The following is a 16,684-nucleotide window of genomic DNA, read 5'->3' on the forward strand; positions in this document are numbered from 1 at the left end:
GGGGTAATGCCAGCAAAGAGTACCTTGTGAAAAATTTTAAACTTCAAAAAAGGTCTTTAAGAATCATCTCTAATAGCTCTTATCTATGCCATACAAAGCCTTTGTTTGAAAACTATAATACCTTAAATACTTTCGAATTGTACAACAAAGAACTGGGTATATTTATGTATAAGTATAAAACTGGTTTACTTCCTCAATCATTTGATAATTTATTTACTGAATTGGAGAGTATTCACAAATATGATACGAGAAACAAGACTGATTACAGACTCGAAATACACAAAATTAAATCTGTATTAACTTTGGGACCGAAACTTTGGAACTCGTTCCCCCATGATATTAAAGCGGCTCGAAATTTAAATTCTTTTAAAACGCGCTTGTCGTCTTTTCTCATGGAGCAAAATCTAAGAATATAATATATCTTTGTTGTAAATTATGTATCAGTATTTGGTACATGTATATAATTGGTTTAGGATTTGTTGAAACTATTTTTCTTATCACGTCCGTAATTCTGACTTATTGATCAAATGATTTATTTTTGTGAGTTATTTTCCTACATTACCTTGCTTTTGTTGCTTGAGACATCTGTTTTTGTGTGTGTGTAAATGTATGTATCTGTATTGAGTGTAATTCTTAATTCTAGTATTATATTAATTAGCCTATAATATTTCTTTTAAGGTGGTGTAACGCTCAATTCAGGCATTTGCCTTTTGTTACATCTCCGCCATCTTTTTTAAATTCTATTTTGCCGTTTTGTTAAATTTGCTTGCATGTATTTTGATATGATGGAAATAAATAAAATATGTATGTATGTATGTAAACAAATCAATGAGACCATTACAAGCGCTAGATGTTAAAATACGTTTTGAAACTATATTAAGGGAGGTGTAAAGAGCGAACCGTGGTTTGGATTGCAGAGGGAGGGTGTCTGCAAGAGGCACAGCCATCAGAAAATGAATAACTGAGATCGCGCGCCAAATAAATTTACTGTACATAGTAATTTTCCAAGTCTTTAAAAAAAATAGGCATAGGTGGGAATCGAACCCGGCAACTTTCGGTTCTGAATCCTTCTTGATAATGCTTTAATAAATCAATACTAGTGTACGATGTCATTCAAATAGAAGTCCCACAGCTAAAGTAGCAATCGATAAATCTGCTCACTCAATCATCAAATAATCAATCGAAAATAAATAAATAAATAAATAAATAAATAAATAAATAAATAAATAAATAAATAAATAAATAAATAAATAAATAAATAAATTATAAATTAGTTTTTCTAGACCCTACGCTGGAAAAATAAAGCAGCAAAAAAATACTGGACGCACGGATTCGAACAAGCGACGCTCAGAACAGCAACGAAAAAATCACAACGCCTTAGACCTCTCGGCCACGGAACCACACAGCCTACCTGGTGTCAAAGAAATATATAACCCTCTAACGTTACGCAATATTGGCACATGTGTGCGGGTAAAGTTTCAGCATAATATAAAAGCACGAAAGGCGCACAAAGGGTCTATCCCTGAAGTCATACTAACCAAATAAATATAAACGTCATTGACATGTAACCAATTCTTCGTATACCTTGATACAGTCAACCATGCAGTCAACATATACAAAGAAGTATATTATTAGGCGTAGACGCAATCATCAATGCGGGAAGTATAAAACCATATTCGCCACTCGTGCACTTTCATGAGTCTACGGCTATTCCAAAATCAGCCATGAACCCTGAATGCAGAGTTAAATTTTGGGTTGTTACATGCAATTCAAAGTAATTATATCATGAAATAACCCACCGAGAGGACTACGATACTTATGTAGCCAATCTACATTCTGTTATTTACAAAAGCCGACGATCAAAGTAAAATTATAAAAGCAGGAGGACCAGATATCAACGTTAAATCCAGGTGAGCTTAAAAACGCATCGAAAAACGCCAAAATGCAGTCATAAAATTTATAATATTACTAAATCACCAAAACGTATTGTAACGTAGGTATGCAGAAAAGAGTTGTATTAGCAATAACAAAGTATGTGCAAAAAGATTTGTCTTTGGCATGTCGCCTTCTTGAAAGATCACCAAAATATCAAATTTCGGAAAAAACGCCCCAAAATTTAAAACAAACATGAACCTTTCAAAATAAATACACATTTGCACTTGGTGACCCGGTCATTACCCGGCGCTGTGATTTGGGATTCCTCGTCGCTTTCTCTCTCTAGTTACCAGTACTTTTAGTTTGCCCTTACCCCAGCTCTTAGATCATGTAGATTGACAGCCTATATTATAGACCTTCTAAATATGGACTATTGCAATATATCGTGTTATGATAAGAAACTCATTTTTTGACATCGTTTATTTTACAAAAATGAAATGATTTAGCGACCCAAATTTTCTGAATATCTTGATTGTGAAAACAAATACAAAATATTTGCATACATCTCTTATGAGTTCGGAACTCTTGGCATTAGTGGATAAGAAAGCTGAACTATCGATGGTTGATTCAAATCCGTCAAATATCGTTTGGAATTTATAGCTTTGTAACCCGTCATTAACAATATCTCCATACAATATTCTTGTACATTGACCATCGTCTCGTAGTTTATTTTTGTCCTCCATGAGTACGCCGATTTGAAAGGTAGTTTCTTCGCGTTGATTAGCAGCCATGTTTTGACATGCTCCGGAACAGGTATACCAAGAAAATTATAAATAATTTGAACCATCTGTATCGGTTTATCAACTAGATCTTCATATCTGAGCAGCATATAGCGACCTTTCAACCAAGGTGGCGGGTCTTTCCAATATTTCAAATTATTCTTCAACTCATCACATTCACTAAGTTCCATATCAACAACGTCTGGCATTACTTTTCTTGATAAATACACCCCACGTGGGTCACGCACCAGTTGTATCACCTTAACATTCAAACTATCATCCATAACGATGCTCTTTAAGTGTTTCAAATCTGGCACCCGAACAGTTTTTATCGCCACGTGTTTACCGCTTCGACAAATTTCTTCAACCATACGAGAAGTTTGAATCGCATTTCGTTGCACGTGCAATCTATTATTAACCGTAAGGCCAGTACGCTTCTCATGAACGCGTTTATTCAATCTATTATGATGTTCGCACATAACTGATGCTCCGAATTTACAACTCCTCCAACAGTTCATCTTCGTATCCTCATCATCCCACCACGTGTAATTTTTATCTGTAAATTCACATTTCAGTATATCACGTAACATTGTTACGTGATCTTGATGTAGTACATTATGTGTTTCTTGATTCCTAGATGTTTTATGTCGGAGCGGTTCATAAAAGTATGAAAAATCATAATTTTTATTGAAAACATCTCCAGTGAATGACGACCCGTATCTCCAACGTGAGATAATAATTACGTGAACTTGGAGATCTCTATGGTTTGGGCGTGTCTGGATGTTATCTTTTACGTGTAGCTCTAATATCTCGTCGTTCTTGCGTACTCCCTTTACGTAGTTGGTATGTAAATTCCCTGTAATAAAAGCGAGTTCAAACCATGTTACAAACATGTATGGACACAACATTAACATGGCGGAGGAAGCGTAGGTGAGGGGCTTGTCCCCCCCTGAGCACTGGCCAATAAAGTTCAAAAATTTTACTTTATTTTGGGCAAGAATAGTCTGACATGGACTATTTTGCCTACGGTTTGCGCGCAAACGTCCCAGTAAGCATGGTAAGACCGACATAATCCCGGGGACATAATATGCTCAACAATATTTTGTTGAAGATCAACGCCATATTGTAACATCTACTGATAACGATGGAATTTGTGACACAATTTGAGATTTTTAATAAAATGACTCGGACACATACGAGGTGTTCATAACACTGTACGTAAATAGCGTATTGTATCAGGGACCGCATATGTCATAACCATCAACAGCGGGGCCAACATCAGTCACAACCAACGGAGTGACACGCATTGGGTACATAAGTGCTGAAAAATTAATCACAATTTTCTTTTTTTTGCCTCCTTTGTTCGGCTCAAAATTAAAAGGGAACATTTCTGAAAGATTTTGTGGAAAGGAAGTGCAAATTTGTTTCTTGCAAATATCCCAGCAAACACAAAAACGTTTTAAAAACGTTTTTAATAAGTTATATTTTGGCTTTTGGTTTACATAAAAACGTTTTAATGACATTAAAATGTCGGGTTATATAAAGGTCATGAAAACGTTTTAAAACGTTTTGTATGAAAACACACTATAACAATATTTAAAAAATGTTTTCAAAAATGTAAGTGTAAACTATTTTTGCAAACATTTTTTGCCAAATATTTTGTCAACACTTAAATAACATTATGTTAAAATATTTGCACTCAGCAAACACAGAAATGTTCTTAAAATGTTTTTTTCAAAACGTTTTAATAACATTTAAATGTCGTGTTATATAAAGGTCATGAAAACGTTTTTAAAACGTTTTTGCAAATATTTTGGGCAAACATTTTTCGCAAAATATTTTTTCAACCCCAAAATAACATTCTGTTTAGAATGTTTTGTATCAAGTTTTCAAGAATGTTTTTGGAATGTTATTAAAACGTTTTATTCCCTTTATATAACCCGACATTTAAACGTTTTCTCTAAAACATTTTCGTATGCTGAGCAGTAGATTATCAAAAAATTATTTTTAATGTTATGAACACGTTTTATACCCTTAATATACCCTTTATATAACCCGACATTTAAACGTTTTCTGACAACCTTTTTGCGAATGATGTCGAAAACGTTTTGTGTTTGCTGGGATAACATAACCCAACATGGCTCTCTGAACACTAACAGTGTCAGTGATTCGTGATACATTGTAATATATTCTATATTAAATTGGAGGGTTGTGAAAAGGTTAAAGGTATTGGACATTAATATTATCTTAAATAAGATTTCTTAAACTTTTCTGAACGTATGCAAATTTGGGATTCAATCATTTTTCACCTTTGCCGTTTAACAATGATACGTCGGCGTCGTCTGTGTGGTTTATGAGTTGTTGGGAGCACGGTGGCCGAGCGGAACGGGCTAGGACTCATAATCTGAAGGTTGCGGGTTCGAGCCCCGGCGACGCCATCGTGTTGTGCCCTTGAGTAAGGCACTTTATCTCGATTACTCCTCTCCACCCAGGTGTGAAATGGGGAGCTGTTATGAATACTGTCCATTGAGCGCCGCCCAAAGGTATGAGCATGCCTTGGGCATTGTATGGCAGCTGACATATTCTAATGACGGCGGAATAAATGTAAAGCGCTTTGGTACATGTTCACATGTGAAAGGCGCTGTATAAATACCAACATTTATTTTATTTTTTTAATTTAAATGGTGGTGAACAACGGTGAAACATGATTGAATCCTTTTCAACAACGACAACAAGCTAAAGATCGTCTAATTCACAAGATTATTTCATATTAGGTTGTCAGTTATAGTCATTGCCACTGAGCATTACAAGAAGATTGACGATTTTTCTATTGATACTTGAAACCACAGAATAAAATGTGAATGTTTAGAAGCTCCTTCAAAATAATGAATTCAACATCTATGCGTGTATACAAAGGCACAGGTTCCAAGCATGGCGAATTTTACGCGAATTTTAGCACTCTGCGTACACAGCGTACAGGAAATCCATAACAAATCAAAAGGACCAAACAGATTCACAATCGACATAGTGACATGCATTGGCGTCATCCCAGCAAACACAAAAACGTTTTAAAAACGTTTTAAATAAGTTATATTTTGGCTTTTGGTTAAGTTAAAACGTTTTAATAACATTAAAATGTCGGGTTATATAAAGGTCATGATAACGTTTTAAAACGTTTTGTATGAAAACACACTACAAAAATATTTTTTAAATGTTTTCAAAAAATGTAATTTTAAACTATTTTTGCAAACATTTTTGCCAAATATTTTGTCAATACTTAAATAACATTATGTTAAAATATTTGAACCCAGCAAACACAGAAATGTTATTAAAATGTTTTTTCAAAACCTTTTAATAACATTTAAATGTCGGGTTATATAAAGGTCATGAAAACGTTTTTAAAACGTTATTGCAAATATTTTGGGCAAACATTTTCGCAAAATATTTTTTCAACCCCAAAATAACATTCTGTTTAGAATATTTTGTATCACGTTTTCAAGAATGTTTTTAGAATGTTATTAGAACGTTTTATACCCTTTTTATAACCCGACATTTAAATGTTTTCTGTAAAATATTTGTGTTTGCTGAGCAGTAGATTATCAAAAATGTTTTTTAAGGTTATGAAAACGTTTTATACTCTTAATATACCCTTTATATAACCCGACATTTAAACGTTTTCTGACAACCTTTTATAACCTTTTGCGAATGATGTCGAAAACGTTTTGTGTTTGCTGGGATATGCCCTGGTTTCAGATAGCGATTTTCTTTGTTTTGCTTCATCTGTTCTGGTCAAAATTAAAAGGGGATATATCTGACAATGAAAACTAACTACTGCATATAGTGTGGTGTCAGTATCATGACACTCCAATTGAAAATAGCATCTGAACACAAAATAAATCGTTTTTTACTAGTTTAAAAAACCTTTTAAAATTATACATACATGTACACCAATTCAGAAATGCACCAAAAAGGAGGCAAATGGACACAGCATGAAGGACAACAGAAGATCGAATCAACCGGCGAAATCTCATGTCAGGTTATATGAACATTCCTCTTTCTGAGAGCGATGCTGTTCTGCACTTTCAAAAAATATGAAAATTAAAAACGATTATAAACATGATATATAAAATGTCGCTCGCCTCACATATGTCGAACGAAAGCTAACACTTTCCCTAACTTTTTTTCATTACGTCAACATATAACGCAATTCAATGTTTATAGCAAGGCGAATGTGTTAAAAATGAAACGACCTATCCAAGCACACTTTTTGACCAAAATGTAGGTTTTAAAAGACAAAACTTCAAGCGATCCTTACACTATTTTTCAGATTGTATGTCATTAAATGAAAGAGCACACTTATATTGTCCATATACTAAGCTTCATTTCAATGAGCAATGGCCATGCAATTGTCTTTGAATTACAAATCTTGTGCAAAAAGTTACTATTTTCGCCTGTTTTATAAATCCAATGAACAATGATTTTGCTAAAGAGCGCTTGCAAATTGATAAGAACGGCAAGGCCTGCCAAACACATCAAGGCCAACCAACCATTAAAGGACGGAGTGCGCTATAATCAAAGGTCTATTAAAACATCTTAAAAAAAGTAATGACCATTATTCAAAAACGGGTGATTGTATTACAAATCTGTAAAATACGTTGGAAGCAGAATTTATTTCTGCATTTATTTCTGCCCATTTTGACACCTCATTTGTAGCAATTGTCTAAATATTGACGTCACAGCGTACATTTGAATCAATGTAGCCCAAGATTTGAAAGTTGCAGTAAATTCTATTGATTTTGCATTCAGTGTATTGGAAGGAAATCTGTGAAATGATATCTGAGTGTTTTTGTATTGTAAAAATTTGTATGCAATTGCAACTTTCAAATCGGGACCTCACTACATTAAATTGACCGGTGCTTTATTGTTTTCTGGGCTATCGTATCAAATGAGGTGTCTAAATGCGCAGAAATAAATTCTGCTTCCAACGCATTTTACAGATTTGTAATACAATAGCCCCTTTTTGAATAATGGCCATTAATTAAGGGGGGGGGGGTTAAGTTACTTTTTTGAGATGTTTACATCATACATCAAGTGAGCAAGATCGTACGGGTCATTCCGCAGACGAAAGGAATGACCATGGTAACATCATCTGAAAATATTTCTGTATTGAGATCAAGGATAAAATATTATATGGATTACCAATATAGATGAACTTTTATGCTATAAATACTTTAATGTGTGAGGTAATTTTATGCACCTGGCACAATTTTACAACATCAATTATGGAATTTATACTCATTATGCATAGGCATCTTCACCCAGGTCTATGATTATGCATACATGCCTGATGTCACGTCAAATTGATACATCAACTTATAGTCCAAGCAAAACTAAATTTCACTTAAGCCATAATCGATCTTTTAAATGGTCACTTTTTACCAAACCTGATATTTTTGGCATTTTGTAATGCATACACATGTCCCAAACTTAAACCTAATTGGATTCAGTCAAATTCATTGTGTTTTTATGATAACAGAGCAAGTATGAATTAAAGTTATTATTATGACTTTAAATTCCCCATAGAATGCTATATCCATTAAGCGGTTACATAGGGAGTATACAATCATATTAGTTTAGCTTAAAATGACCAGAAACATTCCTGTCCGACAGCGCCCGTTGTTACTAATAAAATTATACAAATAATCAATTTGACCGAAGTCGTATATTAAGGGGGTACTACTGTACACCCCTCGATAAATTTGTGTATATTTTTGCATTTTTGTCAAAAACTAATAACACTGTGGTAACAAAAGTTATGTATATTATAGGGGCAAGGATTCCAATTACTACACTGGAATTTCAGTGACCCAAGACAAGCTGTTCGTTATTTATGATAAGAAATAAGGTACCGCTAGGATGTACCTCATTTCCTATCATATATACTGAACCGCTTGTCTTGAGTCACTGAAATTGCAGTGTAGTAATTGGATTCCTTGTCCCAATAATATACATAACTTTTGTTACCAGTGTGCTTTTATTTTTGAGAAAAATGCAAAAATAGTCACAAATTTACAACAGGGGTGTAGTACCCCCTTAAGGCTTTAATGGTAACAGAATTTATTTTACAACAATTCCTTTCTACGCGAATAATGCAATAATTATGAGCCCTGGCGGGAGAATAAAATGGGGGGGGCATTTTGGCGAGCCGAAAGGGGCCGGGGTAAGCCATTTTTGGCAAGCCGAGAGGCGGGAGGGGGCAAGCAATTTTTGGCACACATTCATGGGGCGCCTTTTAAATAAAACGCTTAAAAAGGCTTATAAAACAGTACGGAAATTCCTGCTCGCTGGTCTCGCAACATGTATCTAGACCATTTGAGGTTTGTAAAATTGGGATCCCAAAAATTTGGCATGCGCAAAGGGTTGAAGAATTTTTGGCAGGCCGAGAGGGGGGAACAAGCAATTTTTGGCGGGCCGAGAGGAGGGGGGAGGGGCACAAGCTATTTTTGGCGGGCTGAGAGGGGGGTGGGCAAGCGATTTTTGGCGAGCAGTTTGAAAATTTTACCCCCGGGCCTCTTAATTATTGCACAGCCCACCTAGGTTTCATTATCATTGAGGTATAGGACTTTTTATTTTTTCGGAGAAGAGCAGGTAGGGCAACTACTTGATTATATTTCTACATGTTCATACTACATAGTCTGAAAATTGTAGAAAATTCGCACGAGTCGGTTTTTTTTAATCACATTTTTGTTCCTAAAATGGGGGTTATAGCGCCCTCAACGGGCACTCTCTCCATAGGGCTACATGTAAAGACCAGTTATAGACAAATGGCCCTAAAATAAAACGGACTCGTGCGAATTTCCTCAAATTTTGCATATGATGTAGATTTAACATCTGGAATGTAATGCAAGTGATGTCGTTGCTGCTCTTCTAAATTCATTTTTAAAATGTCCGCCCCAGACCAAGGTGCTAGCCCCTTAGTTATCCAGTGCTTAAAATAATACAACTATAGAGGTTAATATATTTTTAGGTGACTTACTTGTTACGTTGCGACCGCCTTAGAAATTTTGGAAGATATCACATCATCGTCGTACATAATGGCAGGTGAAAATCATGCGTTGTACGGAACTGTTTTCAATGCAAGACGCCAAAGCGAGCGCCTTTTTTTCGGCTGCCTTGAGAGAATAGGCACACTGAATCAGTACTATGTACACGTTGTCCGAATATACTATTAATATTAGCTATTTTACCACAAATTGTTATGCTACATTCAACAGCTGTGATGAAATAGCATCTCGTAAGCACAGCTTTTTAATAACGAGAAATAAAGTATTTACGATATATATTACATTTATTTACTGAGAGAAGATGATTTATTTTGGTCACGGATTTTATATTGTATGGGTCGAGGTCGAATGGAACAGTCCCAAATTTAACGCGGTTCAATTTTTTATTGAACATGTTAAAGGACGAACCATTTGACTCGGGGTTGAGGTCGGAGCAAAAAATATTACTATTTTCATGCATTATTGTATACACATATTTTTTTAGTGTTGGCGCGGAAAGTTTTTCTTCAGTGATAGTTGGGAAAGTTTCAAACACTTTCATGCCTAGTGGTACATATTTATAGATTACTAACAATAAATAGTCTGGCCTGCATTAGCCTTTTCTTAATATGGCGTACACAATAGGAGAGCAGTCTTCAATATTGGTAAAACCCGGCAAATTCAAAAGACTTTACCCATTTCGTGTAGCGCCATCCTATCATACTGCAGTTACTGTCCGTTTTCCTATACACAATACACAGTGCTCTCTCCATTGACGCGTGACCTCTACAAACAGTGTATGTTATAGGTATATGGGCATTGCCTAGTTAACATCACTGTGTGAAAAATAACCAGCCAATATTTATACTATTCTCCAAACTTCTAGCAAATATATTTCTCTAACATGACCTAAAATTACAGCTAGGTTAGATGTTCAGAAGGGGTCGCACTTTCGTAGAATATGAGTGAGGGCAAAGCATAGCTAGCTCATAGCTAGCCAACTCCCCGTGTTAATTGAATGGAGATTTGACCGAAAATATTGAACTATATTGGTAACGGACCGCTCCGTTCTGAAAAAAAAAAAAAAAAAACGGTACAAGCTACATTTAAACTATTCTATGAAATTCTAGAAAATATAGTTTTGTAACATGTCCTAAATTTTTAGCTAATTTAGGTGTTTGGAGAGGGTCGCACTTTTGTGTTTTAGGAAGGATATGTAAACGACAGATAACACCAAAAATATGAAGAAATATTTCCAAACCGTGTTAAGTCAACAATCATTATGTTGCTCATTTTCAAGAATGCTGGTTTACAAAAAGCAGGCCATTGTCTCATTTCGTGAACAAAGGTACACATACCATTGTTTCCTTTCGTTTCCTTTATAATCGGTTACCCAACTGAAGCTATAATACCAGCTTTATTGCGATATCGCACATGTAAAACAGACACATGTAGCTACATGTGCACAACCAGAGAAGATCCGATTTAATCAGTTGAGCTGTTTCAATGAGTGTTATCTTGGTTTAATAGCTTTTAATGGGGTTTAAGTCCTTCAAAGGTCGAGATGAATTCTACTGTAGACATGACTGCATCATGTTGTTTAAGGCTAATTGTAATATCTCAACGACGCAAGATACTAATTTCACCATTTTACGACAAATATGTTTAAAAATAATTAAGATGTAAACAATTCTGACCATCGACTCTAAATAAATCTGACAAAAATGGTCAAAGTTGGGTTGTGCTTTTATTGAGACACGTAGTATACTCTGTGGTTACGGCGCTATATAAAAGCTGCTTCTTGTGGTTGTTGTTGTTTTTGTTCTTGTTGGTACAACCTAGCAAGACCGAATGCCGAAAACACCTTTTACCCAAGCTCATTCAATGTTACACAATTAAAAGGGGGCATCGATTAGGGTGTTGTTCCAATATGTATCCACGACAAAAAGCTTATTTCCATTTTTTTTAAATATTGAATTACCGAGTTAGTTAACATCAACTAAATGGATATAATATAAAGGGCGTCGGCTCTTATTAAAGTGGTTCCTTGTTATGCAAATGAGACAGTTTGCGTTTCATAGCTTTCACACATTGAAATTGCGGAGCTTGTCTTTTGTTATTTCCCTATTTCACGTGCTCAAGGACATTTCTTGAAAAGAATCTTCCGCACGACTTTATGGTGCGAGGAAAATATGACATTAGTTGACTCAAGAAATGTAATGATGTACGATTACAATACCCGATGATTAGTCTGAAAGACTAAGCATTGTTAAGAGTCGTAAATGACTTAAGGCCAAAACAACTTTTTGCCCAAATTCACTTCTCAATACACAACACAACACACTGTTTGTGTAAGTTAACAAAGTCTGAGCCTTTAATGAAGATTATAATATGATTGACAATGATCCTGCACACATAAATGCATACACTTTATGAATCGCAATGAAAAAGTTTATAGTTCAGTTGCACTCGATGTTCTGGACGACAGATGTATAAATAATAATAATAATAATAATAATAATAATAATAATAATAATATTAATACATTTATTGAGCGCTAAATACACATTTTCAAAGCGCTGTATATAATAAATCAATTTACCAAAAAGACAGTTTTACTAAATACAAAGATAAACTAGATGGCACAGCTGTTTTTGAGCAAACACGAATATCTATGCCCGTAATTCCCACCCTGACACCCTTTCACCACCTAAACCCACCCTGATATCCCGTAATTCACCCTGATGTCAACTTCTTAACCTACCATGACATCCCTCAACCCATCATGACATCCGTAATTTACCATTTGACCCTTTTCAAGCTAATTAGCTCATTTGAACATAACTCAAAGTGGAAGGGTCTAATAAAGAAATATAGATGCTCTGCAATGTTGCTTGTGAAATTTGCCACATTTTGGTACCAATTTATGTACACTTTTGAAAACATTTGAGCATTTTCGCCAGCCCATTCGGGGCTGGTACCTGTTTCAGGTTTGGGGTCAGTTTACTCAAGAGATTATATTTTAGTGGTATTGGAATGATTTTTTTTTTTTTTTTGTGGTTAAATTTTTTTAAAAATATTTTAATTCGATTTGTTAGGAAAAGTAAGTATGTTTTGCCGTTTCAACGAACGAAAACGAGTGAGTATTACCAAAGTTATGTTTGAACTAATTAATTATGACTTTAAAAGTTTAAAGGCCTAAATGTAACAATAATAGTTAATATATATAGCATCATATGGTCAGCAGAAGAAAATCTGACATCACCTATGATGTCATATCAGTGTCCTTGACCGGGGTCCTTACTCCTTGACCACTGAACAGCGTGATATCATGTTGATAACAGATCTATAGAATCAAAATCTTCATCATATCCCGGATCATATCACAGATTCTCAACAATCTGTGATCATATGGACCATATTGATGTGAAAGTAGTTATCTATCATATCCTGTGTCGTTTTATGGATAAAAATGACTCAAAATGTTATTGATGAAATGGTTGCTATCATAAACATCAGTTTTGTCTTTTCAACGGAAAAATCCGATGCAAAATAAAGTTTTTAGGGCCTAGCTATAATATGGGCATAATTTATGCATATAGTATTGAACAATGTACCCCATTTGACATGCACTTATAGATAAATAAATTGTCTTACTTTATTAATTTAATAACTTCTTTATTATAAATAAAATGACACATAACTATTTGATTCATAAAATTACATTCAACAAAATGATTGAAGAGAAAACACACAAGGCACTAGGCAGACTGTTATAGAATGGAGTATGTAAGATGCCATGTCCATAGCTTCGCAGGAGTTTCCGACTAGCAATCAACATGATCAGCACATTCAGAAAAACACAGTTTAAGAGTGAAGATTGTAGTGAGTAACCAGTCCTTTATAAATGTGCTGGCCACTATCTATTATAATATAGTAGGCTTAAACTATACATTGCGAATTAATTAAGTTATTTTAAAATAAAATGTACATGTAAGTTAACTCAAACCGGCAGTGTATATATCGAAAGCAGTGAAATCGGACATTCCTAAGCGAAGATATTGAGTTCGTAAGTTCTGGTATTACAAAATTGGAAATTGAGATATCGTGGGTAAAAAGCTGAAAAGACAAAAAAAACCAACGACAACAACAACAACAACAACAAAACAAACAGACCAGAACAATTTGGAGTACATGTAATGAATTAAAAGAGTTGACATGAGATTAGGAATTAATGTTTTCTGCTGTTTCAGTGTGCATGTTCTCATCGTTGATGGTTTGGTGGACTGTCATGTAGATGTAAGGCCAAGTAAAATAAAATACAAGTTTCTCGTCCCCGCCCGCCTCCTTTTTGGCCGCCGCCTCCTTTTTTACTATTTACTATTCAAAAAAAAAAAAAAAAAAAAAAATCGATTTTTTTTTTTTTTTTTTTTTTTTTTTTTTGAATAATTTTTAAAAAAAGTTTTTAACTGTTTTTCCTACCCTTCCCCAACTCTACCCCACCCCAAACCTTACTACATGTATACAAACCCACCCAAGCCCAACTAGCCAAACACCCTTGCCCCAACCCCCAAAGGGAAATAGGGGTAAAATTGATTTCACCCCAAAATCGGACCTATATTTAGCTTTTAAACTTAGTAAATGCATGAATATATTAATAAAGTTTTAATTACTTTATTTAGCCTCATCTCATCAAAATGGCAATTTTTATGGCTAATTATAGGAAGGAGAAACCTTTCACATAATTTTGAAAATTAAAAAAAAAATTCTAAAATTCTAAAAATACCCAAAAAATACATTCAAGTGCAAAAGCTTTTTTCTTCTGGGCAAGAATTTTTTTCTTACGTGCAACAGCTTTTTTCTTGCAGGTTTTAGAAATTTGATAAATAGGCCCATGCATGCATTTTGTATATGATGACCTAGTTATCAAATTTCTAACGTGCAATAAAAAAGCTGTTGCATGGTATTTTTAGGTATTTTTAGAATTTAGAAAAAATGTTAAATTTCCAAAATTGTGTGAAAGGTTTCTCTTTTATTTTGTTAGCGATGAAAATAACAATTTCGATGAAATGAGGCAAAATAAAGTAATTAAAACATTTGTCAAGCTGAACAAATGTACATTTTCACTGTTTCTGAATTTTGAAACATGCTTAGCCAAGTGGACTAAAAATGTTACAAATCATTTGTTTTGTCATACATTGCATCAGTATACTCAAATAAGCACACTATCGGTGATTAAATATACATTGACCAGCCATATTTGGCATGGCGGCCATCTTGGAAAAAATAGCAAAAAATTGAAAAATAGTAAATAGTAAAGCCCTGCCTCCTCCTTTTTTGAAAAAGTCCGGACGAGAAACTTGTTTCTTTTTTTACTTGGCCTAAGCGTGATCCTAAAAATGCCTTTCACATTGACCAAAACTAATTACAAGACCTCTTCTACATTGAGGCTGGCTTTCCCTTTTAAAAGGAATTTTTATTATATTAATTTGGTAATTTGCGTATAACACAAAACAAAAGCGTCAAATGAAAAATTAAAATCATAAACAATGTTGTCCATGCAATTTACCACACACTTTTGACAACATTTGAGAATTTTAATGCTAACTAGCTGATTTGCATATAACTAAAAACAGAAACGTCCAATGAAAAAATAAAGATCATGAACAATGTTGCTAATGAAATTTGCCACATTTTGGTAACAAGGTCGCTATGGGCATGGGCCATCATTGTACCAAGTATGAACCCCCGGGGGGGGCACTCAACTGAAATTTTGGTAGGGGTGTGCGGCGCGGAGCGCCGAACTTTGGGAACTAAGAACTGATTTTGGGAAAAATAGGGGCTTGATGAACTGAAATTTCAACATTTTTGGTGGGTTTTGTGAACTAAAATTGGGCCAAATTATAGGCTTTGGAGCTAAAAAATTCCAAAATTTTCCAAATTTTGGCTAAAGAGCTACAATTGCCAGAGTTTGAGGCTCAAAGAACTGGAGCATGATCCAAATGTGGGTCTTAAGGAACTGCCGGGGAGCCTGAAAAAGGGACCCTTGACCGCCGCACATACCCATACCCCATTTACATGTGAGTGCCCCCTCCGGGTATGAACCCCGAGGGCGCTGTAATTCTGGAGCTAGAGCCGTTTGAAATTTACACATATTGCTTCCTATAGCCTATGACCTTTGACTTCAAAGGTCGAGACTACCCGAGGAAATTTCTAGGGGTTATGGGCCATCATTGTACCAAGTATGGGCCCGAGGCTACTTTAGGGGACCAAAGGAGAAGAAGAAGGGGAAGTCTAAACACAATTAATACAATATCTATGCTCCGTTGCACGGGCATAGATAAAGATCATTGATCAAGATTAACAGCCTGACAAATTAACAAAGTACACCCAAGCAAATATTATAAACAGTTTATAAAAAACACTATATGAACCTGTACTGAAAACTTTTTAAAATATCTTTTAAAACACCAGTTTACGCACACTGTATTCGATATCGTTAACTACTCCTAGAAATGTTTCAGCTAGAACTTCGTCCACTACAACAGCTTGAACCCAGTCTTGACATAGTATGACATAAGCAACTTCACTACAAGTAATCACTATACTTCAAGAAAAATTTTCCAACCCTATGTCAAAACGTAATCTACGCCACATGCAGCTTACAAAAACCAAGAGCCCACGGATTTTTTAACATAACTGGCTTAGGCACGATCTAATAGCTTCTAATGCATATACCACAACGTGTATGGTTGGCTATTCGGGTCATTACGTGTATTGATACGTGTATTCGAAATTTCGAATACGCGTAATAGAATAGGCCAATCAGCGTTTAGATTCGAGAACGTGGGTTACAATTTCGACCTCGTGAGACTGCCCGCATGTGATATCAAAGCAATTGGCACTTGTCCTCGTGCACTAATAACAAACTTCACTTAATAATCAAAAGGCTTATAATTATTACAAGAATAAGAAGCGGGAGAAGAA

The 16,684-nt window shown here is 34.9% G+C and overlaps 1 protein-coding gene across 1 annotated transcript; it reads right to left on the minus strand.

The window, feature by feature from the left end:
• Positions 1-2,041: 2,041 nt before the first annotated feature.
• LOC140163907 (carbohydrate sulfotransferase 1-like) lies at positions 2,042-9,860 on the minus strand. The gene is made up of 3 exons (XM_072187213.1): positions 9,691-9,860; positions 6,595-6,728; positions 2,042-3,510 (listed from the first exon to the last, which is right to left on the minus strand). Exons 2-3 carry the CDS (start codon positions 6,683-6,685, stop codon positions 2,444-2,446), a joined length of 1,158 nt encoding a protein of 385 aa, XP_072043314.1. The 5' UTR covers positions 6,686-6,728; positions 9,691-9,860; the 3' UTR covers positions 2,042-2,443.
• Positions 9,861-16,684: the final 6,824 nt, after the last annotated feature.

This window comes from Amphiura filiformis, chromosome 11, assembly GCF_039555335.1.
Source record: "Amphiura filiformis chromosome 11, Afil_fr2py, whole genome shotgun sequence".
In the NCBI taxonomy this organism is placed as follows: Eukaryota; Metazoa; Echinodermata; class Ophiuroidea; order Amphilepidida; family Amphiuridae; genus Amphiura; species Amphiura filiformis.